This window comes from Chlorocebus sabaeus, chromosome 3 (genome assembly GCF_047675955.1).
Source record: "Chlorocebus sabaeus isolate Y175 chromosome 3, mChlSab1.0.hap1, whole genome shotgun sequence".
NCBI classification, from domain to species: domain Eukaryota; kingdom Metazoa; phylum Chordata; class Mammalia; order Primates; family Cercopithecidae; genus Chlorocebus; species Chlorocebus sabaeus.
Genome location: NC_132906.1, coordinates 88,993,334 through 89,019,976, shown reverse-complemented (window position 1 = coordinate 89,019,976; position 26,643 = coordinate 88,993,334). Strand labels below are relative to the sequence as shown.

The 26,643-nt window shown below is 39.6% G+C and overlaps 1 protein-coding gene across 3 annotated transcripts in view; it reads left to right on the top strand.

The window, feature by feature from the left end:
• Positions 1-26,643, top strand: part of NALF1 (NALCN channel auxiliary factor 1) — a 705,934-nt gene that overhangs the window by 632,077 nt on the left and 47,214 nt on the right. For all 3 annotated transcript variants that reach the window (XM_007960857.3, XM_007960859.3, XM_007960858.3), the window contains exon 2: positions 22,735-22,906. In XM_007960857.3, coding sequence (XP_007959048.3) covers positions 22,735-22,906 — 172 coding nt within the window. The remainder of the gene's footprint in view (positions 1-22,734; positions 22,907-26,643) is intronic.

Below are 26,643 nucleotides of genomic sequence, written 5' to 3'. Positions count from 1 at the left end.
AAGATGGATAATTAGTGGGTCCACACTATGGAGCCTGATACCTTCATACTGTCTACTAAATGGCTAGTTTATGTTTTCATACACAGTGCAGTACACATGCTGCTTGTTTTAACTTGTAATCTTTTCTCATGAGAAAAAGATGATACCACTACCAACAGACGACTGAGAAAACTCTCTTGCTACGGTCCTTTGGTTGTGTTATCATGTGTCTCACCTTCTCCTGTACCTGTATTTCCAAATGTCTTGCTGGTATATGGAATTTTTCTGATATGAGTGTTCAAATTATGACTTGGGGAGATATCTCGGTGTTTATTTTTGTACTTTCTCAACATTCATAATTAAAGCAGATCCCTTTTCAACTGAACTGTTTTAGTTGTTTTATGTCAGTTTCTTAAATGCATAGAATTAAAAGCTTCCCCTTCAACCTAAAACACTTTCCGGAAAGAGAAGCAGTACAGCCGGTCAGAGAAGAATCTGGGGACTGAAGGTGGTCCGTTTGGACCCAATCTTGCAACTAGCAACTAGCACTAGCTGCCTGTGAAACCGTAGGCAAGTGTTTTGACTTCTCTGAGTCTCAGTTCCTCTATCCATAAAGATGGGGAAAGCAACACTGCCTACTGCAAGGAATTATTTGGAGTGTGGTAGGAGCAAAACATATGAAGCTTCTGGAACAATCACTGAAAAAGAGTGAGTGCTCAAAATAATTGCAGGCTCTTTTTATCATTTGCTTGATTAATTTTCCAGGAACTGTGCACAGAATCTCTTAGCATGGAACTTTTTAGCTCGCTGTCTCTGAGTCTTCTGCATCCAGCCCAAGCAAGTGCCTCATCATTTCAGCCTAGATCACTGATGAAGCAAGAAACGTTATGAAAATAATGTGATATCTGAAATTCTAAGTATATATTTAGCATTGGGCTTCTTGGTAGCTATTGTGAAGAAGAGCTCCTTTGTGACAGTTCTCAAAGGATTGCCTAAGATGATTTTGATTAGGATAATGTATTTAATTGATTTCTAAGTCAGTTGGCTGTTTAAGGAGAATCAACATAGGATCTTAGAGATCGAAGGAATCTGTTAATACTGCATCATCTTTTCTCAGTTCTCTCATATTGGAAATCTCTAGTGTTTTCTATAACCTCCAAGATGACTTCTAATGACCGCGACCCTCTCCATCCTGGAAGAGACTCCCCTTTATCAGATAGTCTTACCAATTCGCTCTGTTGTTCCCCTGATTTTGAACTTCCCATTTGTACATCCTCTAATGTAGATGCCAGGCATCCAGGGGAGGAATAACAGGGCATGCCCTTACCTACCTAATTACCTTGGCTTTGTTTCAAAGTGCTTACGTAATGGTGACTGCAAAGGAGGAAATTGCTGTGATTTGCAGGATTGACGTACATATCGTCTCTCCATTCTTCCCAGACCTGATTTGTGAATGTTTAAATTTAGATCCAAGTGCTTGATCAAGGCTTGCTTATTATAAGTGCCCTAACTTTCATAGTAATTCCATTTCTTTGACACTCAGCCATTTTCAACTCTATTTTTAGAAAATAAAAAGAAATAGATTAGAAGTGCTTAAAAATGCTGGACTACTTTCATTTGAGATGAAACATCAAAACTTTTCTGCTCCTAGGAAAGCTGTCTGCAGTCGTCCGACCAGCAGAAGATTTAAAAGGTTTCTGAAGGGCAACTAGCATTTTCAGTTCTCCTTCCCCCTTAACTTCATGCCATATTCTGTGATCCTGCCAGGGTTGCTAATTTCAAATGCACAAATCAGTTTTGGTATTCCAAATCACAAAACAATTAATAGTTCTCCATCAAGGAAAAAGATACATTTTTGCATAGCTCAAAAATAGCTTTTTTGTATATTACAGTCAGAAGACCTTGAAGAAGAGCTGCTAGTAAAACCAAAATGTAGTTGGTTCATAGAGATGCTGAAATTCAAGAGGTGAAAAATATGGGACATAGATTTGTTGTGTGGAACTCTTCCATGTAAAGACATTTTTTTCCTAGTCTGAAGGTAATGCAACTTCAAATAGTTACAATTATTCACAGCACGGGTTGGGGAAAATATACCAATATTATAAATCATGAAGAGAACCACAATCTGAAGGCTCCACTTCCAACAAATTATACCTATGTAATGTTTAAAATCATTAATATTGTAAAAGATATTTGAGATAAAACAGGCAAAAATATGCAAATAACTGAGGAAATATGAAGTTTTTTTTATTTAAAAGTTTTTGTCTCACATGAACGTCTTTCTCCTATTCCCATCTTTACTCCAGTGGGGTAAATATTTTTACGAAACCCATATTTGTCAATGTTTCATTTAAAAGCAAATTCTACTTAACTTTCCTTTGTTAAATTGTAAGCACTTATATCCAGAACCCTATAACTGCCTGCTTTCTCTTTCTTTCTTTCCTTCATTCGTTCTTTCTTCTCTTTTTTTTTTTTTTTTTTTTTTTGACAGGGTCTTGCTCCGTTGCTCAGGCTGGAGTGCAGAGGCACAACCACGGGCTCACTGCAACCTCAACCTGCCAGGCTCAAGCAATACTCCCACCTCAACCTCCTGAGTAGCTGGGATTATAGGCATACATCACAATGTCTGGCTAATTTTTGAATTCTTTGTGGAGATAGGGTCTCACTACATTGCCCAAGCTGGTCTTGAATTCCTGACCTCAAGTGACCCTCCAACCTTGGCCTCCCAATGTGCTGGGATGACAGGCATGAGCCACTAACCCTGGCTTAACACTGCTTTTTTCAATGTTCATCGAAGCGTCCCCAGTCGTTCACATTATCTCTTCCTGGCCCAGCTATCTTCTCTTCTCTCTTTTCCTCTTTCTCTAGTGCTTTCTGTGCTTCTGTTTTTTCTTGGTACATCTTCTTTGTATTCCTCACAATACCTACTAGGCAAGTAATAAATCTTTATTATCTTTATTTATTATCTTGAAGTTTGTAATTTCCCCCCATAATTCTATTTCTTACATCTTGAAAGGCAAAAAAAAAAAAAAAAAAAGAATGAGGATGGATGGAGATAAATACAACAACGTAAATATATTCACACTCAATATAGGCTTTGTCACTTCAACAGGCAACCACAGATAATGTTGACCTTATTCTATGCTTCTAGCTCCTATGCATAGATGTAGAATTACTTTTGAAATTTAAGGGAGTATAGAGATGAGGGAGAGAAAAATAAAGATGCCTTACATTTTATGAGTAAATACATTTTTTTCTTCCTGTTTAAAATCTAGAATTTCTAGAGTTTACTAGATGAGACAGTATGAAACTGTCATTTTTATAGACCTAAAATGGTTGCATATCAGAAATTTCATATGGTTCAACTTAATAAAGTTAATGTACTCATGACATAATATTAATTTTCATTCAAAAGTGTTTCTATCCATAGAGAGAGGAGGCCGCATCGCCATGATGCATCTCCAGGTGCCTTTCCCATAGTCACCTGGCAGTAACTGACACGTGATTTCACCATAATACTAATTATCTTTCCCCTCAAGGGAAAAATCATATGCAACAGGACTTCTCTCTACTTTGCCCAATCTTCCATCGTAGAATACAATGGTGTCCCTTCGCTTTACCCTCTTTTTCTTACTTCTTGCACTGGAAGCTTCCCATGGAATCCAGGAAGAAAAATAGTTCTGCTGAGGCAGCAATGGAAAGAAGAGTGAACCTGGAAAACCCCTACCTGGCAAATGAGCTTTCGTGAGCCCAGGGAGACTTTAATTAATGTTAATGGAGATACCTCCTTCAAAACCCAATTAAGCACTTAAATGTGTTCTTAATGATCTCTGCTCCCTGAGTCAGGGTGGAGAGAGGGGAATTGATTTAACACCGGGGTAAAAATATAAATGTTCATGGATATGAGGTGCTGCTTTCTGTCGCTAAACCAGCCTTCCTCCAAATTCCTCACCCACTTTGCATCTCCTGTGGACTCCTTACCCTGCTCTCTTGAACTCTGCTATGAAAAGGTTAGCAGCTGAGCCGAAGGCGTCCCCTGATGCATAATAACAGTTATATAAAGCACTTTTAAAATACAAACAGATTTTGAGTACCTAATTATGCTGCAGGTGTTGCGCTTCCCCCAGCATGAGAAAGGATCCCGACACTCTCTTTATCACAAGACTGACATAATGAAATTTCCTTATGCTCAGAGAGCGAATGCCTGCCTGAGAGTGCCTTTCTCCAGCCCCACGTAGCCCCACCATCATGATTGGTACTGATTATGGATGAACATGTATTTCTCATAATAGATTCCCTCATTAAAAATTTTTAAATGAAATCCAGAATGAATATGCTCATCTAAATGTATTATTACTTCAAAATATTTGTGTGTCTAAAATGTGGTTTATATTTTATCTGAGATACCTCTAGTTCAAGTATTATTATGCTAGAAGCTATAAGCACAACAATATTAGTAAATACTATAAAACATTCAGATGACATAGCTTCTAAGAAGCTGGTTGGCTTAAACGACAGAGGATGATCAGTTTTAGGAAGAGAACCATAATGACTGAAATGGAGGGTTTTCATCCAGACAAGCAGAAGCAGCATCAATCAATAGTTACCAGCACCCGGGCGGGCGCGGTGGCTCAAGCCTGTAATCCCAGCACTTTGGGAGGCCGAGGCAGGTGGATTACCTGAGGTCAGGAGTTCAAGACCAGGCTGGCCAACATGGAGAAATCCCGTCTTTACTAAAAATACAAAAATTAGCCGAGTGTGGTGGTGCATGCCTGTTAATCCCAGCTACTCAGGAGGCTGAGCCACGCAGGAGAATCGCTTGAGCCTGGGAGGTGGAGGTCGCAGTGAGCCAAGATTGTACCTTTGTACTCCAATCCACCCCGGGTGACAGAGTGAGACTCCATCTCCCAAAAAAAAAAAAATTTTACCAGCACCCTTAGACTTATCTATTAATGTTGTTTCAAATAATAATATCAATAATGCAAAGGGACTGAATTATTTTTTGGCGTATGTTTGAGATAAATGTGACAACGGAGCATGTTGAATGGTTGATGTCATCGATTCACCGCTCCCTACCCTGCAAGCAGAGGTTTACATTGAACTTCTAGGCACCTTTTCTCTTCGATAACGGGATTACCTTTGCTTGCCTGGTTTTTTGAATTTCACTACTTTCCTATAACTAAGTTCTTTCCACCCTGTACTTCTTTGATATGCAGGATTGTCTAACATTATTTAAAAAGATGTTTGATGGCTTGATTTCACTGAATGAGACTGTCAATTTGGCAATAAGATGACTATGTCAGTAGAATGACAGGAACTATGGTCATAATTCCATGCTGTTTCATTACCTTTCATTGTATGTTTTTCCAAATAGGTTATAAGAGATGGTAGCTGCCATTAACCTTCTTTGAGATTTACCTCCATTGATACAACTGTTGATCTACATTAACCAATGAATGTAAATGATCGATAATGGCACTACTCCTTGCAACATATCTGGTGTATGCTCTTTACATAACATATATTTAGTAAGTGTTGGTGGAATGAATAAGTTAATTAAAAAGCAATTTCTTTAGTTCTTTATGTTACATACGAAGAGCTCATATTTTGAAATGTTGGTCTTTGCCAACCATATTATTAGCAAAGTCTTATTAGACTTCATTATATTTTACTTTTTCTGATATGTATACAGTTACTTCATCCTTCCTAAAATCCTATGAGATTCGGTTACTAACTGAAGCTCAAATAAATAAGCTAAGTGCAAACACATTCTCTTCTCCAACACATCACAAATAATAAATGCTCAAGTCTTTCTCACTTGAAGGACTCTTACCTCTTCAGGATATGTTCTTTTCCACTTAACTGTCAATCTCACCATGTAAAACTGGCATGTACTGGGGAGGGATGTTGACTGCTTTAACCACAACTACTTTCTTGTCTATCAAGGCATGAAAATCACCAGCACTACACGATCTTGACTTGTGCAACGAAGATGTTTCAGAAAAGCAGTTTGCTAAACTTTTAACCTTATGCAGTTACCAAGAATATTTGATCAGAAAGTTCAAATTCGTTCTTAATCACTATCTGGATGCTTTACAAGCCCTTCTATAGACCTGGTGTTTACCACACATTTTTTTAAGAAGGAGTTGTGCACACTTTGTGTCTTAAACATTTTTGGCAGCTTGCAGTAATCAAACTTACTACTAGTGTAGATCAAAGCACACTCAATGCTAGACACAGAGGGCTCTCTGGAAGTATCGAGGGTTGTTCTAAGGAAGAATCTTGTAGGTAAAAAACAGCCTTAACTCTATCAGTTTCAAAAGAGAAGTCAAGGCAGCCAAAATGCAGGTATCATGAAATGGTGCATGATGCATAAACAGAACGACAGGTTTTAGAGGCATCGGTAATGCTTGCATTAGGCTGAGGATTGTAGGAGAATTTTCTGTGCTATTCTGATGATGTGTTAAATTGCTCACTTTATACTTTTCTTCTATTTTGTCAAAAGAAATCTCTTGAAATAAGATAGTACAAGAATGTCTGGATACAATATGTATAGTGACAAATGAAGTGCATACTTTTGTTAATACAAATATCTAGCAGTCATTATAGAAGTCACGTGGTCCAGTGTCTGGGCGTATCAGTTCTGGGATATGAACTCTGGCTTCACTTCAGTCAGGGACTTAAACTTTCTTGGCCTCATATTTTCATACCCAGGGAATAAAGGAAAACTATGACTATCTACCTCAGAGGTTTGTGTAAGAATTAAATGAGTTGCTCTATGTAAAACCTTTATCTAGTTTCTGACATGCAGTGAGTGCTATGCCAGCATCAGTAGTTCTCATCTGCTTTTGCTAAACATGTTGCATTTGTGAGATTTGAAATCACCATTTCAAATTTGCTACGATCATTTATATTGCTTCACGTTGATAGTGGTTATAAAAAGTCAGAACCCCAATGCTAAATGTGTTTTACATTATAGTCTATGAAATTCGAGCAGCAGGATCTTATGTTTTGTTATGTACTCATTTTATTCCACAGTGAATAAGAATCTGTTTCAAATGAACTTATACATTTATACCATGTGAAAGAAACATAGTATTGGATAATTTTTCATTGTAAAAGAAACAATTTCCATCTAAGCATTTACACTTTCTAATAATTGTATAGTTAATGTTATTTTGTGCTTACAGCAGAAAAATGTAAAAGATATTTTCTGGCTTGACCTGATTTTAAATAATAGTGAGTATCTTAAATTCTAAGCAATAAAATAAAACTGTATTTTTGCCGGGGTTTTCTGACCGCCTCCTTCCATAACATACAATTGGCTTCCCTTTCTGTCTGCCTTACCCAGGGTCTTCATCCAATGCAACCTGCTCTCTGGAGGCTCTGCCACTTGGGTAGTGGTGTGTGTTTAAACCCCAGGAACTCACTAAGGGCAATAGTTTTCGTTCCAGCTCTCTGACTTTTAAGAAAACAACCTTTATGTAAGGGGACTAAATTCTGTAAAGACTATTGAAGCCATAGTTCTAAAAAACAGTTAGAAATGTCCATGTATGTGGCAAGTAGAAAGTTTTGTTTGTTTGTTTTCATGTGTAAGGAATAGTTCAGGTCCAGTTCCAGCGTAAGGGAAGTAACAGAAGGCATTTCGTTCCTTGATAAGCTAATGACATCTGACCTAATGTATAGAAAGTGTGTGTGTGTGTGCATGCGTGTGTGTATGTGCATGTGTGTCCCTGCGTGTGTGTGCATATGGTGAGAGTATGGCAATCAGAATTCAGGGGAAGTGATGGTCCTTTGGTTTGTGTTTTCAGTATCTCCAAGGAAAGAGCACAAGGAAAGAGCAGGTTGATCGCTAAGTTTTCTTTGTTATTTGAGCTTTCAGAATGAATTTGAAAGATCTATTACATACACACTGGCAATTGTCCGGGTCCCACCCCATCCTCATCCCCCACCATTTCGTTGGTTGAAATTTCAGTTTAAATGTTACCTGAGGCCAGGTTCTGTGGTTCGTGCCTGTAATGCCGGTCCTTTGGGAGGCTGATGCAGGAAGACTGCCTGAGGCCAGGAATTCAAGACCACTCTGGGCAACATAGTAAGATCCTATCTCTATTAAAAATTTAAAAATTAGCTGGGCATGGTGGCATGCACCTGTTGTCCCAGTTACTCAGGAGGCTGAGGCAGGAAGATCTTGAGCCAGGGAGGCTGAGGCTACAATTAGTTCTATTCACACCTGGGTGACAGAGTGAGACCGTTTCAAAAATAAAAACAATAACAAAAACAGAAAAAATAAAAAATAAGGCCAGGTGCAGTGGCTCATGCCTGTAATCCCAGCACTTTTGGAGGCCGAAGCTAGTAGATCACCTGAGGTCAGGAGTTCAAGACCCGCCTGGCCAACGTAGTGAAACCTGGTCTCTAGTAAAAATACAAAAATTAGCCAGGCATGGTGCTGAGGCAGGAGAATCGCTTGAGCCTGGAGGCGGAGGTTGAGTGAGCCGAGATTGCACCACTGCACTCCATCCTGGGTGACAAGAACGAGAGTCCATCTCAAAAAGTAAAATAAAATAAAAATAAAATAAAGTGAAATAAAAATAATTGTTACCTGAATATCACCATTTAGGTATGAAATTGATGTGCTTACTTTGTTTTCTTTCAATTTGTTCTTTCTGTTGTTGTTATTGTTTTTCGGTGAGGAATCATTAAAAATTTCAAATTATTAGCTATGGATACTCTCATTTACATAAGAATAATAACTAATTTCTTGTCTAATTTTTAAACCAAAGTTCAATATGAGATTTGTGTATTAAAAAGTGCAATTTGTATGACAATCAGTACTAAGCCATAAATCTTTATCATTGCTATTGATTTAAAATTATCTTTGAACCACGATATATTTGCAATTGAATGAAAATAATTTGTTAAGGTGCTTATTTCAAGATCCATGACAGTCAGCACAGAAAAACACATGCTGGAAAAGTAAATGGTTGGTTTTAAATTTTAAGACATTGCTATGGACATAAAATTTATCAGCTTTTTTTAACCAATTAACATTGTTTTGGGCTGCAAATATGAATATACATAATTTGTATCATACTTATCTGTATCATTCAAAAATGGAGGTATCATTTGTATATGCAATGACATATCTTATTGATGAATATAAATATGCATTCTCAAGACAGAAAATTATTAAAATTAAATGTCCAGATAGTATCATATGTTTTGCATAATGATATACATGCTTTCTTAATTTGATTTTTGCATATTTCAGTATTATTCTACATTTTTTGCCAAGCTTTACTCTGAGCATAAAACTAGGTACTACCATTTAATTCCAAATATATAATGATCAACTGTCTGCTCCAAAGCTGCATCTTCCCATGTTATCACCAATTTTATTATTAAGGATTATTAATTCCATTAATTATAGCTTTCAAAAATAATGAATAATATTATGATTATTCATAACCCATTATTTTATACTAAAAATATATCTCTGATGGTATGTTTAGCTCAGGATAAAGAAGACGTGGGCTAAGAGAGACAGGCGCTCTGTTTCTGCAGAAGTAGCAGAGAAAAGCCTTCTTTCCTGGAGTTTTGTGCCGCAAGCACATTTGCAGTGATGTGTTCAAAGACCTGTAGAGTGTGTACTTATATTCTTAACTCTATAAATAGAAGGATGCTCATTTTTCTCTAAGATACACGCCACACACGTAGAGAACAGAAAACGCATTATGTTATACTAACTTCACAGGGGTTAGACTGCAGCAAGTCAATGGAACACAGGGAGCACCCAACTAGAAACTGTCCTTGAAAATGTTTTAGGGAGGAATTCTAAAGTCTTGCCTCTCAACCTAACTGTGTCTCTTCTTTTGAATTTGGAACGATTGTTCATGAGTGAAATCTACTTTTATGTTCCGAATCTTCTTATTCAAAGACACGTTTTCCCAGTTTTTAGACAATAACGTGATCTAAAATGTCAAAATAATACATTCTGCTGAATCTCAGTATTTACTGAGGAAATACAGAAACATGGCAAGAGTCAGGAAGAAAAATGTTTCCTTTTTCTGCTGTCCACAAAAGTCAGTGGAATATTTATGACTGCAAAAAAAGGGTTATTAACACTGTCTTCATTGAATTCAACAGATGCTCTGATTTTCTTATATATGTGTGTGTATGTATACATATATATATTTAACAACTATAAATATTTATATGTAACAACACTTTCACAAGATGCCAATAAATTTAGTATGAGCATTTACATATCTAAATTTCACTTTGGCTCTAGAAACTGATGCTATGCCAACCAGAACAAAGAACAGTAGCTTCACTACTGTCACTGCTAATAAAATTCAGCATCATTACGGCTTATGCAAAATTGTACTTATTAGCCCAATTTCTATTGCTTGCCTTAGAAAAGTGTATCAGAGAAAATGGATGCCATTAGTTTAGTTTGTAGATTAAAGTAATAATAATAATGGCAAAACCTTGATCAAGTAAACAAATCCCACTAAATAGAACAGGAGTGATTTGCTAAGACCATGGCCATTTGGATTCACCCTGAGCTTGTGTCTAAAGGCATTCATTCATTCATTCATTCATTCAGGCACTAATGACTGAGTCATGCCAGAGGTTAGGCCCCTCCTGTGGAGAGTTCATTGCTACCTAAAGACAGACAAGGTTCTTGTCCTCATGTTAATATTTGGGTTTTGCCTAGTCAGTTATATAAAGTTCATTAAAATTTGCTTATATAATTCAAGCAAGTGCTCAGGTTTAAATGTCTGTGCCACACAATTTGACAATTTACATAATTTATTTCAGGGCTAAAGAAGTTGACAATTGCTATTTAACTTAAGTCGGGCTTCTCCTTAGTGGGGCGAACACACACAGGACATACACAAGATAATCTGTTCAAGTATGACAAGAAAATATTAAATTCTACTTGCAGTTACAGTTTTATCCTAACCTTTGCAATCACTTGTGCTGTGTGTGTTGTATAATGTACACATTATATAACAGTTCATGTGTATATAAATGAATATTTATGTAAGGGAAATATGCTAAAAATCTTAAATGGGTGGAGTAACTACTAAAAATGTTAGCAAATACATTTAAAACATACACAAGTTAGTGTCACTTCTGTATAATTTAATAGTTAAATAAGTGTTTCTGTGGGGAATAGTAAGCCACAGAGAGAAAGGAGGACTTAAGACCGGGACCAGAAAAATTGGCTTCTTAATTGGAGGCGGCGGTTACTTCTAGTGATAGGCGATTGTTTTTTCCAGATATAATTCTGGCTCCTTCCTAATTAACATTAGTATTACTCATGTCACCAATTTGCAGGGTTTCAAGCTTGTGTTAATAAGATCACAAACATTGTGAGCCTTGCCATCTTTAAAATCTTTCACTCTAAAGCAAAATGTACATACCCGTTACCAAAGTGCCTTCTTTGAGCTTCTTGGAAAACAGCCGCATTTTCTTTGAGCTGTGGAGTGCAGCATAGAACATGTTTGAATTTCCAAAGCTTAACCCCAGAAAAGATGTTTCTTGCAAGCCACAAACAACTCTACACTTAAAGTATCGTGAGTTAATATTTACCTCTGCATCACTGGTATAGAATAAAACACATTTTGATGTGGGGTGTCGGGGTGTAGGGCAAAATGACTTAAAAGCCCACCAGGGCTCTCTTACATTTTGCTATGGCACTTTGTCCAAATTGCTTACATTCTCTGAGTCTTGGTTTTCATATTCATAAACTAGAATAATATCACTCACATCACAGCCACTGTGCATTGAAAACACCTGGCAAAATAACTGATAGAAAATAGTTCTATTTTTCTGTTTCTTATTTTTTGAGACAGAGTCTCACTCTGTCACCCATGCTAGAGTGCAGTGGTGCAATCTTGGCTCCCTGCAGTCTCTGCCTCCTGAGTTCAAGCGATTCTCCTGCCTCAGCCTCCCAAGTAGCTGGGATTACAGGCATGCGCCGCCACGCCCAGCTAATTTTTGTAATTTTTTAGTAGAGACAGAGTTTTGCCAGGTTGGCCAGGCTGGTCTTGAACTCCAGACCTCAGATGATCCGCCCACCTTGGCCTCCCAAAGTGCCAGGATTACAGGCGTGAGCCACCATGCCTGGACTTGAATTTTTGAAATTTCAGTAGCTTTAGTGGTACAGGTGGTTTTTGATCACATGGATGAATTGTATAATGGTGAAGTCTGTGATTTTAGTGCACCAGTCACCTGAGTAGTGTACATTGTACCCTACAGGTAGTTTTCTGTTTCTCATCCCCTTCACAAACTCCCCCATTCTGAGTTTCCACTGTCTGTTATATCAACCTGTGTACCCTTGCATACCCCATAGGTTAGCTCCCACTTATAAACGAGAATAGGCGGTATTTGGTTTTTCTTTTTTGTTTGTTTTGTATTTTCATTCCTGAGTTACTTCATTGCAAACTTGCTGAAAAAGAAATTTTGTTCTTTTTTTTTTTGTGGCTGAGTAGTATTCTAGTGTTGATAATTCATTATCTCCTTCCTTCCCTTGCCATCTTCCTCCCATGCTCTGCCCGTACTCCCTTTGTTTCTCACATCAGAAGCACAGTAACCTCCACCCCACTCCTCTCTCTGACATGCCCATCTCACTCCCTCACATGGTGTCCCCTTCTCTTATCCAGAAACCCTCAGTCTCCACTGACTTCTGCTCCCTCCACACTGAGGTGCACTGATGGGAACACTCACAGCCAGGTTCGTCTTACCCTGGCTTCTTGAATTTTACAGTACTATTTCTGATGCCAGGGAAAATGTCTTATGATGAACTTTTTAACCTGCCCTCCACCTCTGCTCCCCAAGGCACCTGTCTACTGTCAGACCCCAAAGTTGGCTCTCAGTGAAAAATGTGGGATCAACAGACAGATTGTATAGGTAGCTAGGCAGCCAGTCCTCTGTTTCATGGTATTTCCATTTCAAGTCTGCATTTCAATTAGAATACTGAAGTGTTCACTCTGACTTTTTAAATATGCAAATTCTAATAGAATCACTGGCGTTTTTCTGAAGTAATGCAGACCAGGTTTAAATAGGCAACATGTTTAAAGAGCCACATGACGCAATCCTACTCCATTCCCAGGGTGCTGGTTGGCTCTTGGTTTACAAAGGGGGTTTGCATTCATACCTTTCCCAGCTTCTCACTAGCAGGACACATTAAGAAAATACAGAAACAACAAAGATAGTGTGGTGTTAGCTGCTGTTTCTTGAGGAGCAAATTTGATGACAAAATCAGAAATGCTGGCATCTGTGGGATAAACAAAGAATGCAAAGAGCCTGCTCCACTGAACAGCAGATTTTCTTTGAGCAAAGGCAGATTCTTCTTGTTTCAATTAGTAATTTTTGTGAATCTGACATTGGTAAAGTAGGGTGGCATTCATGCACTCTCGGTACAGAAATGATCTGACAATATGGCCAAGAAGTAAAACTGTTAGATATATACCAAAAGCATTATATATTCTAGTTCTATAATGTGCACAGCTATGTAAAAGTATCAGATTCTTAGATAAATAACTATAGGTTATTATGTCACATTTTCCATCCTTTACTTTGGATTATATGACAGAGTTGTGCATTAACTTTCTTTAGACTCTTTTTTTTGCCCATTTCTACTAAGTGAGGCTGGTATAATAAGTTCCATTCTCTTTGGTTTTATGAAGAAATGAATACATCTGCATTTTATAGTGAATTTACTGATTACTTATTATAGCTCTACTCAATGCACTGGTATTATTTTCTAAATAGATTGTAGATTATGGAAGATAACATTCATTTATTAATCATCACGTGCTCCATGAATTCCTAGAGGAGTTCTGGAAACTAAGGAAAGCCTAACACATTCACTCTTCTATCCTTGGTGAATATATTATCCCTTTATATCCTTAGACTAGTTTCAGATTTCTTATTTAAGACTCAATTCCATTTCCCTTTCTTTAGAAGACTAATTTCCCACTTTTTAAACCCTTTTCAACATTCTCAACTCACTCAAGATGTGGAGCCCAAAACTGAATTTATATTGAAGTGTTCACTTGCTGCCTTTTTACAGATATCAATTTTAATAGGATCACTGGCACTTTTGTGAGAGTCAATACAGGCCAGTTAAATAAGTGGTATATTTAGACGACCATAGGCACGTAATACTGCTGCATTTCTAAGGTGTTGCTTGGCTGAGAGTCCACAAAAGTGCTTTCATTTACGAACGTCCCATTCTGACTCTAGATAAGGCTACTGAGTTATATCCATCCATGGCCAACACTGAGAAGTAGTCTTATGAAGTGACTTTCTTCTTTTTTGATGACCACAGCAGAGCTCCCGCCATTTTTGTCACTAATGTGGCAATCTGGTGAAGGTAGCTTGTTAAAAGAGATCTTCCTTCACACCAAAGGAAATGCTTCTTTATTTACTGTGAAGTTAATTGACTGGTTATTATCATCATTAATATTCATTTCTGGATATATTATAGAACTGTTCTGGAAAGGTATGAATTAGTGTAACCTGTCTGCTGAACATTTTTTGCCACAATCCCAGCCAAAGTAGTGTGTCCATGTAAATAACAGCTATAAAATATACTTTGCCCTCTGAACCTTTGTGGGTCTTCCATGAACTCAAAACAACAAACCACACCATTTGTCATCTTTGTGTGACAATCTTCCTCAGCTTGCAACACACCTCCATATTGTGCTTTAGGACCTGAACCATGAGGTCTTTTTGGAAGGAGAGGTTCACTTCATGAAGTGGACTTTTAAAAATGTATTTCTTTAGTTTTTGTTTGTTTGTTTTTGTTTTTGGCCTTCAATAAAGGCCACTGGGTGGTCATATGAAAAGGGATTCCTAGGATTTAATATGTTGGGGGTTCATCAAATTTCCTGGTTTGAGTCTCTGCTCTGGGCAGGATCTCAGGCCAGGTGGACTGGCTCTCGCACTAACCAACCATAGGGCATCACTATGCAAGCCCAAAGGCCATGTTACTAATTTGCAATGGGCTTTCCACAGACAGCAAATTTCTGCCAGATACATCCAGGACACTGGGGATACAAGAAGGCACAAGGCTTGGCCTTCGTTCCAAGAGCATAGGGTCTGGGAAGGAGGCAGATGAGAAGACAGCATCACATTTACTGAACTGCCGAGGAAGAGCTCATTGCAGGGTCTAGAGGGAATGCAGGGAAGGCGTCCAGGTGAGGTCACACAGGATGGACAAGAATTAACAGGCGGAGTGACTCATGAGGGAGGTGGAAGGAAGAGCCTGGTGCAGGGCCACCAAGGGCACGCTGCACATTGAGTGACCTGCTTGTCACTCCTGCAGCCAGAGAGCAGAGTGCCAGGTGGGAGTGGGCAGAGATGAGGCTTGAGTGCTCAGCAGGGCAAGGTCACAGAGCCGTGAGTCTGTTAAGGGCTTTGAACTTTCTCCTGGGTGTTGCTGTGGGGTGGGGTGGGGCACTGAATTATGAAAAATGAAGTAGTGGAATAATCCAATTCATTTTATTAATTTTCTGTGGATGACTCTAACTGCAGCATGAAGCAGGAGTTCACAAGCGAAGGCACAAGGGTAGGCTCCCCGGGGTATGTCCAAGGCAGAAATCTAAGTGAGAGATGGCGATGGTGCGAGCAGCACTGGTGTCAGTAGCAATCAAGAGATCTGGGCAGACATAGAGCTATTGAGGAAGCAGGCTCCCAGGGCATGGTGATTAAAGAACTGTGGAGTGTGGAAGAGGTACCCGGATGGCTCTCAGGTTTCTCACCTGCATCCCTCTGAAAAGAAGAGGCCAGATTCCACTTTAGAGTTTGTAGTGCTTGAGGTATTGAAACAGAGTGCGCGAGAGAGAGAGAGAGAGAGGAGATCAGCATTGGTAATGAAGATTTAGGCTTCACTATTTTAAAGACTACAATTGAATCACGAGGATGGACGGTTGCCCAGAAAGAATGTGTAGAAACAAGCTTGGAACAGAAGCCTGAGGGATACTAACATTTTGGGGAATGGCAGGGAAAACAAACAAACAACAGCAACAGCAAACAAATGAAGATGGAGAAGGAGGGGCAGAGGACTAAGAGGGACGCCAGGAGAAAACCAGTCCTGGTGGCATTTCCGGAAGGTGTTCAATCAACCATGATGAGGGCTGGCAAGAGGTCAAACAAGACACCAACTGATTTTCCAGCTGGATTTGTCAGTAGAGGGGCCAAGGAGCTTGGAAAGAACAGTCTCAGTGGAGTGGTTCGAACTGAGGCCCAATCACAGTGAGATGAAGTGGAAGATAAAACAAGGAAGATAGGGAGTGTTACATGAGACGTTTATTAATGACGAAGAGAGAAAAAGAGAAACGAAGTGGCCTCTGTATCATAGTTAGGGCACGTATCCCTCGCGTAGTGCTGGAGACACACTGACAAATACTTCTTAGCTTTCCCTTTTTTCCTAAGCCCGGTGCAGATGATCTCTGGATGGGCACATTCTCTATTTGCGAAAGCACAGCCAAGTTGATCTGCTTTTCACCTTCTGTACAATCATATGTCTGGGCCCCTCCATGATGCCATACCCTGATGGGCCGCCTGGGCGTGGGTTGGCCCTGTGATTTTCAGACTGATTCCCTCTGCTGTATAAATGGAGTCTGGGATGCTGGCCTGGATGGGCACTGCAGGAGCCTCATTTTGGTGTTGAGAATGGTTTGGGTGGACTGCGAAATGTGGGACAGAGCCCACAAGCTCAAGAGGCCCTGAAATACAAGGGAATAGACTTAAGTGTGATGATAGGATTCAAAAAGTGGGTCACCACCAGAAAAGAGGAAGACATTTGCATTTTATTTCAGGAAATGGAGCCAAGACAAAACCCTGGAAGGCAAGGGGTGCTGATGTCACAAGACCCCCTACAAGGGATCAAGAAGCTCAGACCCCCGCTCACCACCCATCCTTAGCTTACTCCACAGACTCAACTCAGCCTCAGGCAGTGGGGCTTTTCTTGTTTCCCTTTCAGAATATATCACGATTTCCAATTTCTGGGTGTAATGTGCTTTCACCAGACACTGATACAGACATAGCAGAAAGCAGACATTCAGACATAGGAACGTGAAAATTTATTTTGAGTTTCACCCCCACTTAAAACTGTAGCAACATGCGTTATGCATCAAAGTGCATTAGCCTGAGGCGGTTGCTATCGCAGACTAATGCTTACATAACCAATTATTTCACCCACACATACCCAAAACTCAGGCCGCTAGCGGGGTTACAGCTGGCAGAAATGGATCTAATAAAATGTTATCAACAAATGCTACAAATGTGAAAGGGAAGTTAGTCCTTACTAATAAGTGGGGGAAAAGGGAGGGCAGCTGCTTAGCCTCTTGATTTGAAGCTGACAACCATTTTTAATATCTGACATTTTTCTTTGTGATAAAATACATAGCCAACAGATATTTTTTCAGCAGGCTAACATATATTTACATTATAAATCTTCTACCTTGCTCTAAAATATAGAGATGGATTTTGGAGATGGGGATAATATATGTTTAAAAAGCAACAAGAAGCTGACCTTCCGCTGGAAAAATATTAATCGCAGGCATTTTTTGAAAGGTTCTGCACAGATTAGCTGTCTTCAACTGGGATGCCCAGAACCAAGAGAGGACATGAGGACACTCACACAGGCACACCTGGCAGCCGTCTATACGCCACCATTGTTAACCATGCTGATCCTGGTCCCGTGTAGGATTTCTATTCACAAATGCATGCGATACTTCAGGATCGTCCTGACTTGCATGTAAAGCATTTCTTTCTAGAGTTCGAGGCTTCACATCACTCCCTGTAATCGGGAAGTAAAGTACTCCTGCTCGGTCTGTCTCCCGAGGCTGTGCTGTTATAACCAAAGCTTTAAAATTAAAAAAAAAACAAAAAAAAAAAAAACAAAAAACTTCATTAAGAGTGTGAAAATGAGTTTTCTAGATGAGCTCTCTTCGGTTCTCCTTGGTCTCTTCAGCCTTTGCTGCCCCGATCACCTCTTCAAACAGGCCTGGGTGACCGAGGGATTCTCAGCTGAAGCGAACGCAGGGAAGACGTGGACATCAGTCTGGAGGGAGAGGTGGGGGCTCATACAGCCCTCTCTGCAGAACTGCAAGTGAGTTTCAAAATGAAGTGACTTGGGAAAAAGGAAAAGGAAAAAGGATATGCTCGGAATGAATAATACTCAGGTGATGCCTTCCGAATAACACGGAGTGCAATTTCCACAGTGCCCAGGGGCCCTGGGCATCTGGCGTCCAGGCCTCACCTTGCTCAGCTGCCATCTGCATCTTTCTAGGCCCCACTTCCAGCGTTAACAGAGGCTCAGCTAGGTGGTCTCTCAGGCTTTCCACCCCGGAATGTCTCACCTTAGTGACTCCAGAGACCCCGACGTATCCAAGGCTCCCTTCGCTTTCTGTCCTCTCAGAAGAGTTCCTGTTACAAGAGTTTCCGCTGAAAAAAACTATGGACTGGGCTGTGGAGAGAGTTGAATTCCACTTATGTGCTGCCTGATTTCCCTGTATACGTTTCCTTATTTGTAAAACATTTCCCAAACAAGTCTCAAGGGTTTTATGAGGAAAGATAGCAAGAGAGAAAATGCTTCAGGGGAAAAAGAGAAAAATCGATTCAAGTATTAAGTAAAAATGATGCTGTCATTTGGGCTATTTTTCTAGCGTAGTCTGCTTCTCTTCCAGGCGGCACCTTGAGAACACTATATGGTGAGCAGCTGTCCGGCAAAGATTGTGACGGTCAATAGTCATTTCCAGAGGACGGGGTGGAGGAGGGTGGGGGCTGTGGGCCATTTGAAATACCCTTTCAGAGCATAATTTCCTGACAAATCAAGCTGCTTCTTGGATAGAAGGCGGCACCGGCCATCAAGGGGGGGAGGGGGTGGATGTCGGCGAGCCATTACTCTGTCACCAGAGACCTCGCATATATTTGTACTCCTTCCCACAATTATTCTTTCATTTCATATAATTATTTATACTCTGCAGTGACACATAGAAAAGCAATTTACCTAATATTTCTCTCTATAGGAGAAGGCCAAGTCATTATAAAAAAGATTTCTAACCTTCTTTATACTCCATAGTTCTTATGAAATAAGACAAGTATACTCATTTTTCACGATGTGCTTTCGTTTGAAGTCTTTATTACTTTTAAGATTTAGTCAATTTGTTCTTTTAGCCCAGTGCCGCCACAAAACATCCTTTTCAACCCCTTCCTGCAAAACCTTCTAGAAGGACATTGGGAGTTGTCTTGGAGCCATGGCCTTCTCTCACCTTCCTAACATAGGAATCCTCCTCACCATGTTTTGACAAGAGTTATTGAAAGTCTACTGGAATTTTTCTAGTTCTAGAGAACTCAGCACCTTTGAAGAAAGTTCGTTTTATTTCTGTGCATCTCTTTTGGCAGGAAAACTCATCTTTATATCATGCTGATAGCTACCTGTTTGTTTTTCCTCTTGTTTTTATCTTCTGATTCCACAATTTACTGTTTAAAGCCATTGTCATCAGCACATAGCCAGTTCTCAGACACTGGAGATAACTGTAAGATCCTCACCCCTCATTTGCTCTTAGCCACAGTAAGTTCTCAGGTATTCTCTGTTCTTCACATAACACAGTTTTCAGGTTTTTACTAACATGCTATGTCACTTTTCAACATTCTAGAAGAAATTTTTTTTTTTTTGCTTCCCATGCACGCTTTTTCCAGTGTATTCCGAAATATTTTAGCAAATATGCTGTATGCTTTGCCTCTTTTATTGTAAACACATCTACACAGAGAAGATAAATCCTCTGGTTATATAACATCTGCTTCTCAGCCTTAATCTCTTAAGTAGCAATAAAATAATTCTCCTCCATCCTTCGGATTTCGACTCAGTTCACATGGTTTCCCCGACCTGTTTTCTGATGTATCTTATCCCTAGAGCTAAAATTTTAGAAAATATTTAATACTCAAATGAGGAATCTTCATTGCACACTCAAAGCCCAGGAGATAGCTCATAATGGATGCCACAATGGAGCCTGGCTGGAGAGGTCGTTAAAGCCCAGAGTATAAGGTCTGGGATTCTACCGGTGGCTTTGCAAATGACGATCGATCACTTTTCTTCATAACTACTACTACCTGATACTTAAAAAAAAAAAAAAATGCTGTGATCTCTTACTAGTTTCTTTCTTCTTTCTTTTTCTTTATTTTGGAGTTAAAAAAAAATCTGCAAAGGAAATATAGCGGAAATAGAATTTAAGGAACCAGAAAAAAAAATGGATCTGTTCCCATTGGGCAGTGCTGAGGAAAGTGGTTGCAAAGAGGATGTGTAGGTCTGAAGAGACTCCAATACTGGACGCCCCACTGTCTGCGAGAGATGAGACATTGTTTCTTAAGTTTATGGCTACAGGACACGATTCCCTATTCAGAACCCATTTTAACTGGAATAACTGTGGAAAGGCAACCTGTAGGGGAGCGGTGGGCATGGGGACCACAATTTGGCCAATGAAAACATGAGCCACTTTCTGGAATTACATAGGGCGTTCATTAAAGAAAAACAGGTAATCCCAGAAGTGTGCGGAAAGCAAGCTGTCCTCATAATGGAATGTTATTGTTTGAACTGCAGGTATAAGCCTATCCTGCTTCCTCTAGTACCTGAGAAAGGTCGTTAAGCCCAGGAATCAGAGTATACGTGGCTCATTCTTATATTACAGCTTAGTTTACAAAATAAATGTCATGTCGTATTACATATCATGTCATATTACACAAACGTCAATGTCCATGGCATTTTGACAAACGCTTTCAACTTCCCCATGGTTTGGTTTAGAAATCATTTCATTTTTTCTTCTGAAGCTGGTGCTTCCAGCCTCTTGCTGCCGGCACCACCCCCACCTTTACCTGTCCCCCTGAGGCAGCCTCTTGCTGTCCCTCTGAGGCACACAGCCACAGCCCACCTCCATTTTCCAGTTGGCATAAGAATTCTTAGAGGTTTCTTCAGCTATCGTAATGTTTTCTTCTAGTGCAATTTTTCAGTGTACACTGTTACGAGAAGACTCATTCAAAAGACCTATAAGAATTCTAATTATTTGTATGTTTTACTAACAAGTTACATGGTAATTGTGAGCCATTGATGACTGGCAAAGAAAACTTACTTTTGGCCATTTAAAAGTGTATCTCACTTTGATATTTATCTCATTTTACCTCTACCGAGGCACCTTGATCACAGAATAAAGCATCATCTTGATCAACCTAATAAAAAGTTATGAATAAGAAAATACAATCCTCCTTCTACCAAATAGATATTGACCGGGGGCATGGAAGGCCATGCTGATTTTAGGTTCATCTGCAAACTCCCTTGTGATTTCATAAGTGCTTTAAAAGTAGTTTTCAGATTAAATATAGGATAACTATTAGGAACACAGTCTTTGGAGTCTTACAGAACATGAATTTGGAGTCTGGATTTTCCACTTCCATTACCTAATATTATTATTACTTAATATTATTCCTGTGCAAAATGTGACTAATAGTTATGTTCAAAACTGCATGCTGAGAATTACATGGAAAAAAATAAGCTGTAAACTTACTTAGAAAAGAGTATAAAGTTGATAAATAGTAGCTATTATTCTTGTTAAGTATTTATAATCTCTTAGTTGAAAATCAGTGGATTTAATCAGGAAGTTAAGTTTTCAAAATCCAGTGATATCTAAAGTAAATACTATTATTCTTGTTACTATGAAGTATTTATAATCTCTTAAGTGCGGCGCCTCCATTTTTCTAGGTAAAATATAACCAGCAAAATGTTACTTGGATAATATTAACCCTAGAAATAGATAAATAAAAGCCATTAGTGCCAAGGACCTGGAGAATAACTGAATTTCAGCGACCTGTACTGCAAATGGGTACATCTGCCATTGTTTTGTGTGAATTTAAGATCAGCTTATTCCTACGTGTCAGAAACAGGCAATTTTTTCAATGTTTGTTTTCCCAAATAGCCACCAAAACAAAGAGATGAATGAAGTCCCAGTCCTTTCACATTTGATGAAATTATAGAAATACGTAGCAAACATTCATGAGGCTGGCACCTCATCTAGAAGGTTGAAGCTGTGGCTCTGATGAAGCTTCCCTCCTACTCCCAACCACACCACAGCATATGATGTCTGATCTATGTTGGGTGTTTCCGGGCTTTCAGACTGTGAGATTTTTAATGCATTTGGCGTGAGTCATGCATGTAAATGTCCATTTCTGCCTGTTCTGTGCCTCTGAAAGTCCAAGATCTGAACAGCAGTTTCCCAACCCCTGCTGGGCCCTCTTTGTAAAGTGCTTCGCGCCATCTAGTGTCCGATGGAGGCATAGACGTGGGACTCCATGCGGAGCGAACTGGCTGACCAGCCACACTGCAGCAAGTAACCACAGCACAAGCAACAGGGTCAATTATTTATTTTACTTTAGATATCCCTGGATTTTGAAAACTTAACTTCCTGTTTAAATCCACTGATTTTCAAATAAGCCGCATAAAATTAAAGGCCAAAATACCTTTTACATTCAATTAGGGACTCAATCAAGTGCTGTTTTGCTTTTATTGCGGAGACTTTCGTTGCTCTGTTTTTATCACTTGCAGCTGTCGTTGTGTAAATACGCTTTCTCGCAATGAGGGCTTTTCTAGGATCCACTTGAAACCACAGCACGCTTGCACGCATCTCACAGTGCCTCTGTCATTCTGTTGTCACGCCTCTATATTTTTCATTCTTCTCTTTTTTTCAGATTGTCTACAAAGCCTGGCTCTGTTCCCAGTACTTTGAAGTCACACAGTTTAACTGCAGAAAGACAATTCCTTGCAAGCAATACTGTTTGGAGGTTCAGACGAGGTGTCCATTTATATTGCCCGACAATGATGAAGTCATCTACGGAGGCCTCTCCAGTTTCATCTGTACAGGTACGGTGCCGGGTGGGAGTCTGTGCACCAGTCTCTGGTGGTTTTGCTTTTTTGTGTCATGTTTGTTTGCTTTGCTGTTTCCTTTCACTGATATAACCTTGAACATGCGCCTGGTAGTTTTCCGCACTTTCACTAATAGAAGTAGGGAAAGCTCCCCTCAACTGCTCTGGAAATGATTCGGCTTCTGTGCCACGTGGTCTATCTGTAACTGAGACCACAGTTATTCACTGTGTAAAAGAAGAAATCTGATGGCAAAATGTTAGCAATCATTAGATATACTTACATGTGACCTAGCGTAGGTTAGATTCTGCCTGCATTGCCTTTGAATTCCGTAAGAACAGAAGACGTGCTAAGACCAGTGAAATTATGCTTTTCAAATTAGTCAGAAGTTGATGTTCTCTTACCTATTTTCTTTTTTTTTAATTTTCTGAGAATTTTTATGTGATTTTATCTGTAAAAAGTATTAAGAGCTTTAAAACTATCTGCCTAAATTGTACGTGTGTGTGTGTCTATTAGAGCCACACAACAAGCCTATCCATTAGACAATGTTTACTTCTTTCCGCAAATGAGTCAGACTGGGTAAAACACCAATATCAGCATCGTCTTCTGGACATTTATAAGCATTACATAATTTAGACAGAATAAGACATAAAGAGCAAGAGCCTTTTTTTTTTTTTTAAATAAAATGATAATTAGATGGCGAGAACAAGATCCTTTGCCAGGGTGGTGTGATAATCCGAGTTGTTGCTCTGCATTCTCTTTTTGTAACGATAATGCTATACGATGTCCCTGGCACTATTGTGGCTCAAGTTGTAGCATGTTTCATTTTCAAGTGCAAGGATAAAACACTATCGTATGCGTACATGAAAATTCTCTTCTGACATTAGACTTACCAAACTCCTCTAAAACAGAGTAACATATTAAGATGCTCGAATGAGAACTTATCAAATTATTTGTGCATCACTTATTTACATATGTATTCATTAGCCACACTGTTCTAAGTGATAAGCTATCGAGAAATCGTCCACCAAAGCTCCCCATAAGAACGGAACTGGATGAGTCTTTTTCTTTTTTTTTCTTTTTTTGAGACGGAGTCTTGCTCTGTCACCCAGGCTAGAGTGCAATGGTGTGATCTTGGCTCACTTTAACCTCCACCTCCCGGGTTCAAGCAATTCTCGTGCCTCAGACTCCTGAATAGCTGAGGTTACAGGCATGCACCACCGCACCTGGCTAATTTTTGTATTTTTAGTAGAGACGGAGTTTCACCGTGTTGGCCAGGCTGGTCTCCAACTCCTGACCTCAAATGATCTGCCCGCTTTGGCTCCCAAAAGTGTTGGAATTATAGGTGCGAGCCACCGTGCCCGACCTGGATTAGTATTTTTCTTTCTTTTTTTTTTTTAATTGTACTTTAAGTTCTAGGGTACATGTGCACAATGTGCAGGTTTGTTACATATGTATACATGTGCCATGTTGGTGTGCTTCTCCCATTAACTCATCATTTTAGTATTTCTTATGCTGCCCAAGCTTGTGGGAAGAACACGTGACTGAAGGTCAGGCGCCTTGGCCTTCATCCTGTTTCTATTGTGCATTCTCTCGGAGGCACCACCCCTTCACGAGTAAATTAGAAAGTGCAGTGGTCAAACCCGCCCCCATGTGGATTTGCTGCAAGGATTACAGATAAGGGAGAAAGGCAAGTTATGTCTTTAACCAGCCATAGCCATTGCACACAGGAAAGTGAAATGCAGAATGATTTCACAGGTCTGCATGTTATTCTACTGAATTGATGCTCAAGTCATTTTTTATGTAGCTCCTCTTTGCTGGAGGGGGAGGAGGGGTAGAAAGGAGGGAAGAGGGAAGGAAGGAATCAGGGAAGGAGGAAATCAATATTTTCTTGCTTTGAGTTTGAGACAGAATTCACCAGACACAGGCTATTAATTCATATTGAATTTTGCATAGAACATTCCACAAATAACCATGAAGATAAGGCCTTCATTGTTTTATTGTGGGACAGTGAGGTGTCTGTGACATTAGCACTTCAGAGAAGCTATTGGATTTTTATGTACAGGTTGTATTTATGCATTTACACTCACATTGGCTTTTGTCCTAGAGAAGAACAATAGTTTTTGAACCAAGTTCTCAAAGTAGAGAAAAAACCCAAATGAAGGGTGAGGTGTTTGCGTTTATCTTATATATTTTTCCTACACATATCTGTATTTGTGAATCTGAAATACATGTTTGAATGTTCACCCCCTTCCTCCATACACATTCAGAATGCCAGGGTAGAATTAAATCTCTCACTTCACAACATAGGCAGAGAATCCAGTCTGCAGTTTTCATTGTTTTCGAGTTTGGTAAAGACAGCTTCTTCATAGCCATAACTACATCATTACGGAAAAGTGGCAGGAAAAAAGAGATTTTTCATCAGATCCAGAGAAAAATGGCAACTCTGTTAGAGGCCCCCTAGGATAATCTCATCACTGAACATTTGGAAACCTAAGAACAGTGGTTCTTATGTCACTTTCAGTTGGGTTAATGTTCATTTTATGTTTAAATTGCTTGAAAATATACAGGATAAATTCTGAAGTCATTTTGCCCTGAAGTTCTGTAAAACAATCTGACAGAAAAAGACAATAATTTTCATATTGATCTTCTTTTCTAAGGTGTGACCTATGCCTCTTTGAAGAATTCTCATCCATGTTGATAACTAGCAGGCATCATTTCCCACCATCGGTTACAGGTGTCCCTTACAAGTGCACTGCTGAGGCCAGATGCAGTGGCTCATGCCTGTAATCCCCACAATTTGGGGAGGCTGAGGTGGGAGGATTGCTTGTAGCCAGGAGTTTGAGGCCAGACTGGACAACATAGCAAGACCTTTCCTCTACAAAAAATTAAAAGTGAAAAAAGTCCGCAGACACAGTTATGGGCACCTATAGTCCCAGCTATTTGGAAGGCAGATACAGGATTGCTTGAGCTCAGGTGCTGGAGGTTGCAGTGAGCTGTGATCCTGCCACTGTGCTCCAGCCTAGGCAATATAGCGAGACCCTACCTCAAAAGGAAAAAGAAATGAAAGAGTGCACTGCTGGACCTGAGCAAGGAGATTTCTTCTCCTGTCCATCACAGCTGCCTGCCCATTGCTTATAAGAGTCCCAGACATGGGCCCCAGAATGGTTTTCATCTTGGATGATGTTAGAATAGAGGACAGCTCTCAGAGGATCACTGGCTCAACTGTGGAGTGGTTTGTCATGCTTCTAAGGAACCTAGTAATACATGTGTGAATATAATTTGTTCCCAGATTTTAAGTTGCACATTTTTGGATGTCCATCTTCTACAAATGTACATGGATTTTTACATAGTTTACATTACAAATAAGTTTGCAATTAAATGTGAGCCATCTCAGGTACCTTTATGCATTTTGCATGAAATGTCTTCTGTACCCAGGAAGGACCAGAGTAAACACAGAAGAGAACTGGGAGTATTTTTTCTGGTTTCCCAGTTGGCTGCTGATAACCTAAGGCCACCTGGATGGCCTTAGGTTGGATGGTGAGCTCATAGCAACTTCACATGTTCACAGGTAGTTCTGTTGGATGTCTTCCTCATTGAGTTAGGCACAGTGACGATCGCTAAACACAGTTCCATCAAAAAGAATTCACCAAGTAAGTTGACCTTCATCTTGCCTCCAGCAATTTTTCTTTTTGAAAAAAATCATAAAGCATTTGATTTCCACTCTAGATGTTAAA